The sequence below is a fragment of the Pezoporus wallicus genome, unplaced genomic scaffold, assembly GCF_028554395.1.
Source record: "Pezoporus wallicus isolate ANWC-B61680 ecotype Strahan unplaced genomic scaffold, APGP_CSIRO_Pwel_v1 contig_8226, whole genome shotgun sequence".
In the NCBI taxonomy this organism is placed as follows: domain Eukaryota; kingdom Metazoa; phylum Chordata; class Aves; order Psittaciformes; family Psittacidae; genus Pezoporus; species Pezoporus wallicus.
Window position 1 is genome coordinate 968,490 of NW_026635187.1, and position 6,000 is coordinate 974,489.

At 59.3% G+C, this 6,000-nt stretch overlaps 1 protein-coding gene across 1 annotated transcript in view; it reads right to left on the reverse strand.

Moving 5' to 3' along the window:
- The window catches only part of RTN4R (reticulon 4 receptor), a 73,854-nt gene extending 69,024 nt beyond the window's left edge, over positions 1 to 4,830 (reverse strand). Inside the window, exon 1 of the mRNA XM_057411172.1 lies at positions 4,241 to 4,830. Within this exon, the coding sequence (XP_057267155.1) occupies positions 4,241 to 4,262 (22 nt within the window). The 5' untranslated portion in view covers positions 4,263 to 4,830. The remainder of the gene's footprint in view (positions 1 to 4,240) is intronic.
- Positions 4,831 to 6,000: the final 1,170 nt, after the last annotated feature.

Sequence of the window (6,000 nt, forward strand, 5' to 3'; positions counted from 1 at the left end):
GGCTCGTTGACCTGGTCAAGGGTACAGAGAAGTCAGAAGCAGGGCTGAGACGAGACTCCTGAAGCCCTGGCTCCCAGGAGCTCTCTAAAAGCCAAGTAAACATGGACAGGGTCTGTGCAACACATGCAGATGTGTTCTGTGTTACACAGAGCCTTTTCACACATGCTGCACACACCCCATAGAAGGTTATCGCTCACTTTGCCAGTCTGCTCTGCATCTACCTGTCATCCCTGACCACCACCATCACAGATATCAGCCACCCAACACTCATGCTGCTGCGTGTCTCAGTGGCCACAAAAAGACACCAGTGCAGGCTGAGGCGAATTGCACATTTTAACAAAGTCTGTGTGAATTGCTTTGGCATCTCCATGCAAACAAGCAAGGATCCACACTTTGCTTTTTTCAGCTGATCATGAATTTTCAGTACATTTCTCTCAGTCCCTGGAAAACTCCAGGAGTTGCAACCACAAGCATGAAAGGGGAGGAGGGGCTGGGCTTTGTAGATCACAAGCCTTGCTCCTCCCTCCCACACCTCTGTGTGTGTCTGGGATGGGGGAGCCTGAAACCCCATTACTCACAAATTCCAGAGAGATCCATCTGGCTCTAGGACACAGCACCAAGCTTTCTGCATGGGCAGGAGGGAGAAGCCCTAGTACAACTCCCAGCCCTTGCAGGCACCCTACTATAATGCTGCCTCTTACAAGGCCTCGTTGCAGTGGTACAGGATATTCCTATTCCACTGCGTGCATGCCTCCTGCATGAAGAAAAAAATCTAAGAACATCGAAAGAGGAACTTGGCACTCAGAGATATATCTTAATGAAGGTGACAGCAGCAGAAAGCATTGCAAATCCAAGGGGAAGAGAATGCACACCTAATTAGACTGACTCCTTTCTTCTGCCTGCGTCTGGATGCGCAAGGTGAATCCTGCTCTGGGACCGCACAGCTTCAGCCCCTCCAAGAGGATATACACGCGGGGCCGGGCTGTGTGAGCAACTGGCACAGCCATTCGCAGGCTCAGAGCAGAGACTAGAGCTCAGAGATTCACAGTCTTCTTTGTCCCGCTTTATGCTAAGGCTCTGGCTCAACTGATCTTCCCTCTCCCTCAAGGCTCTGCAGGAGGGAAGGGAAGGCACTGCACTTTCCAGGCCAGGCAGCAGCTCCCCACAGCCAGTATCACCGTGCCGGCAGTGTGCATAGCAGTAAGCCTGAGAGCTGGCCTGTGGAGTATCCTTCCCCTTCCCTGCCCCCATCTGATAGTCTCCCTCGCTGCTTCCGAGCCAACGAAGGTGGAAAATTCACAAAAGTGCTGCTGGATTTTGCAATTTTGCTTATTCCTCTGGAGGGTTTAATGGCCAAAGTCCTCATCAGCGTCGGAAGAAGACGACACAGGCACAAGGCACGCTGGTTGTCACCGACTCATCAAGTTATCATGTGAGTTGTGGGCCCCCACATCCTCTGTGCCAGCTTCCAACTCCACGGTGAGCCACCAGGTTGAGTGACAGACAAGCATTCCCTTGCCCTCTCCTTCCAAGCCCCCTGAGCAGGGCAGGTAGCAGTCAAAAGCGGAGGGAACACCTCAGCTGGGTTGCAGTTCATCCCCTTGCTCCTTCCCACCACTGGTGCCTCCACGCTTACGAGCAGCAGGAGGCTCCCGGGTGGGTTTCACTCAGGTGAAGCCCAAAGCACCTGAACACGGAGGGAGGCGATTAATGAAGGACCGGGCTCGCCAAGGCAGGGCCGCCGAGCTCCCCGCGCTGGCGGAGAGCGGCACCGGCTCCCGCTGCCCCCGGCCACAGCCGCCGGCAGAGCAGCGGCTCCTTCCCCACCGCTTCTCATCTCCCGAGCGAGCTTTGTCTGGCGCTCGTCGCGGGGAGAACATCGCAGCGGCAGCAGGGCCGCAGCGGCACCCGCACGGACGCAGCTCCGGGGCGCTGCAGCGGCACCTCCGCCTTTCTGCCCTATTTCTCTTTAGAAACCTGCTCCAAACCGCCCCTCTGATGGTCCCACAGGGGCTGAGGGATGTGCTGCCTGAGGGGGAACGGGGGGAGGCGGGACACCAAGCTCAGGAAATGCTGCAGCTCCTTGACACAAAGTGAACATACAGAAATATAAAATAGCTGATGAATCGTGGTTTTTTCTCAAATTGTTGCTCTCACAGCAGTGAATTAGTGTCTGCAGTTGATGCAGGTTCTCACAGCACCGACCTGTCAAACATAGCTTGTGTTTGGATTTTGGTTTTAAATATATTTTATAAGACAATAAGTATGGAAAGGCCTCTTTCGATAGAAATAAATTGTGTTAATAAGGCAGCAAGTGCTGAGAACAGGCAAAAGCTCTGCTGCCAAACTGCCCCTGGTGGCTATTTCTGGCTTAGACTTGAAGTATCCTGGCAGCCCGCGGTGGGAAATGTAGTCCACATACAGTAAGATGGGCATTCATCTAAACATCGTCTCCCAAGGTTCATACGGACTTTACAGTCGCAACTAGCAGCAATCCAGGCTGCCCAGCCTCTCACGGGAGCAGTTCATAAACTGCAGGGGAAAAAACCCAACCCAAACCCCTCGAAGCCTGTTCTATAAATAAAGCTGTTGTAACACAGTTTTTATATTTCATTATCTCTGCGTTGTTTCACATTATGCTGGTAGCAGCGGGGAGTGTTACAGTGTAGAGGAAGTGCTGCAGCAGGATGGGGGAGAGGCCACCCCACATCCCTGTACCACACCATCACCTGGGTACCACTCCACACAGCCCACAGCCACCCCACAGCATCTGTACACAAACAAGCCACACCACTGCCTTGGCACACAACCGTGGGGTTCACATCACCAGGTAACCCGTGTACCAGGCTACAGAACAGCACATAGCAAACATCAGTATCTCTCTCAAGGGCCGGTGGAAGAAACAATCACTGCAACCTGCTCCCAGGCTGTTTTCCAAACAGGCATACATTGGCCGTCTCAGGTTTAAAACCGATGCAAACTCTCTAAAGGAGACGGTGTGTCATTTGGGTCAAGGCTTGAAGATGTCCTTTGATCACCACAAATAAATCGGCCAGAGTGCCCTCCAAAACAGAAAGGAATAAATAGACTATTTGTGTCACTGATGGGAACAGGAAGCAAGCTGGAGATGGCACACACGGGAGGAGGCTCTGCGTGCCCAACACTGCCTTAACCAGCAGCCTGGACGGACGCAGGGCTCCTGCACTGGGCTGATCCCTCCAGCTTAAAATTGCAATCCGTGGGCTGGGTTTCCAGCCCCCACAGCCGGGTGGTGGCACACGCTTCTTCGAGTGGTCTGAACCTGCAGCGTGAGAGCGTGTGCTCCTCCGAGTGCGGGTCTTTATTTCGGGTTCCACCCGGAGCCGCACGTCGGGGCGGCTCCGACAGCAGCCGCAGCCCCATCCCTCCACACCGGGGGCTGGGAAGCACAGACCATCGCCAGGGATGCCAGAGCAGGTGGAAAAAGGGCTATTTTCAGCCACAGGACCCTGCCCTGCCGCATGCTCTGTGCCTCTGCTCCACTGGGGCGAGCTCACGGGGGGTCTTCCGCGGCACCCCCGCTCTTCCCAGCCACTGGCTAAAGGACCCCGCACCGGGCAGACGGGAGAGAGGAGCGGCCCCGCCGCACCCCGGTAATCGCCCTCCCTCCCGGAGGAGCCTCAGCGAACTTCCCCGGTCGGAGGCTCCCGCTGGCGGCCGGGCCCGGGGAGCGGAGCCGGGGCAGCAGCTCCGAGCCCACGCGGGGTGCGGGCTGGAGAACAGGCGGTGCCGCTTCCCCCAGCGGTGCCAACTTGGCCCGGGCGCCCCAAGGCCGATCCGAGGCGGGGGGCGGTTGACCCGCTGGCGGGGGCTCAGCCCGCTGCTCTCCATCCATCCCGCTGCCTCGCTCGGCGGATGGAGCCGCGTCGCGCAGTGTCGGGAAGCACCGTGGTGCTCGCACCTGCTCCGGCCTCGCCTCTCCTCCGCTCCTGCAGGCGCGGATCTCCCGCTCCCCACCGCGCCCCGCCGTCTGCCCGGCCCGGCCCCCGGGGGTCCGGCCCCTCTCCCCCGCGGTGGGACCGGGCCGCTCCCGCCGACCCCGCGGGGAAAAACAGAGATAAAGAGAGCAAAATACAAATAAAGTTGCAGCGGGGGAAGTTCCGGGCACAGCGCGAAGTTGGGGATGGGGCCGCCCTGCCCCTGCCGCCCCCCGGGGGGCCCCGGCGGGGGGTGGGTGTGGGGGACGCGGGGACGCACCTACCTTCAGCTATCGCCCTCTTCATCTTAGGGGTCGGGGAAGGCACGTCTGGAGGCGCAAAGTCGAGCGGCGGCGGTACAATCCTTGCGGGAGCGGGGCAGATCCTCGTGCGAAAACTTCAGCCCGAGCGCGGAGCGGCAGCGCTCGGGGCTGGGGGTCGGGGTGTCCCTGTGCCGGCGGCCTCGCTCATCGGGGGAATGAGCAGCCCCCGAGCTGGAGTCAGCATCCAGGCGAGGCTCCCCCTCCCTGCCTCCCTGCCTGCCTCCTCCCTCCGTCCGTCCTTCCTCCCTCCCGCCCGCCGCACGCACGGGGCCGGGGCTGCCGCAGGAAAGAGCCGGCGGCGGGGAGCGCGGAGCCCGCTGCACTGTATCCCGGGAAGCGAGCGAGCGAGCGAAGCGGGGCGCGGGGATGGAGAGGCGATGAATGTTTTATGGGATCATGTGGTTTGACGTGAGAGGAATCAGCCTAGATCGGATTTACTGGCTGGAGGAGTGAGAGGGAGGACGGGGGAGACGGGCACGGGATGGCGGGAGGGAGGGAGGGGCCGCGCCGGGGCACACGGAGCGCGCAGGGGACGCTCCGACGGCAGCGGCGGGTCCTCGGCGGAGCCCCCGCGGTGCGCGGCAGCGGCCCGGGCAGGGCTGGCAGGGGCCGGGCGGCGCCGGGGCTCATTCCTGGAGGAGAGGTGCCACCTAAAGGAAGATGCGGAAAGGGAAGCCCGGGATGATGCGGGCATCGGCCCGGCCCGTTCCCCGCCGCAGCCGAGCCTGGCGCTGGGATGCCAGGCCCGGGCGGTGCCGGGGATGCAGCAGCCGCAGGGTGCTAGAGGGTCAGCGGGTGTTTCCCCCCTTACGTTGTGGTCCCCTGGGAGGCGGCTGGAGACCCCCGGCAGGGCCTCATCCCTACCCCCCCCCCCCCCTCCCGTTTTGCTTCTGCTGGCGCGGAGCCGCTGCGTTCCCGGGAGGAGCCTGACACAGACAGGCCCTTTGGTAGGGTCCGGGAGTGAGAGGTCTTCCTGTGGCATGTCTGAGCCCTCTCACCAGGTCCCACCCTGCTCTTTGGGGTCACTCTCCGGTGTATGGGAAGGATAACAGCTTACCTCAGTTTACCCCAAAAGCATGAGGCTTATACTGGTCGTGGATGAGGCAGGGTAAAGCTGGCTTTCTCATCCTCCTCAGCCCCCCTGCAGCTTCCCTCCTTCCCTGCCCTGGAGCGGACAAGTGTTCACTGCATAGGCGGCTCCATCTGCAGTTGTCCTGGGAGGCAGAATGAGATTTTTATTAAATGAACTCATTTCCTCGGTGGGGAAAGGAGGGAGGAAGGATGGTGCCAGGGAAAGCTGTACATGGAATCTTAGAACCCCAGATTGGTTTGGGTTGGAAGAGATCTTAAGGCTCATCCAGCTCCAACCCCTGCCATGGGCAGGGACACCTTCCACTGGAGCAGCTTGCTCCAAGCCCCTGTGCCCAACCTGGCCTTGAGCACTGCCAGGGATGGGGCAGCCACAATTTCTCTGGGCACCCTGTGCCTTTCCCCTGGTCTGCTCTTATACTTTGATTGTGGATATCCAATAAAATGTCAGCAAAAGATATCTAGAAGATATCTGGAAGCCTCCTTGGCACCTGTGGACAGCTGAGGCTGTTTTCATAATTAAAGCCTTGGTAGACTACATCTGGCTCCAATGTCCACTTAGACCCTCCTTGTGTTTTTGTTTCCATAGATGATTGTAGTGTTCAGCCTGGAGAAGGCTCCTGAAGGGGAGA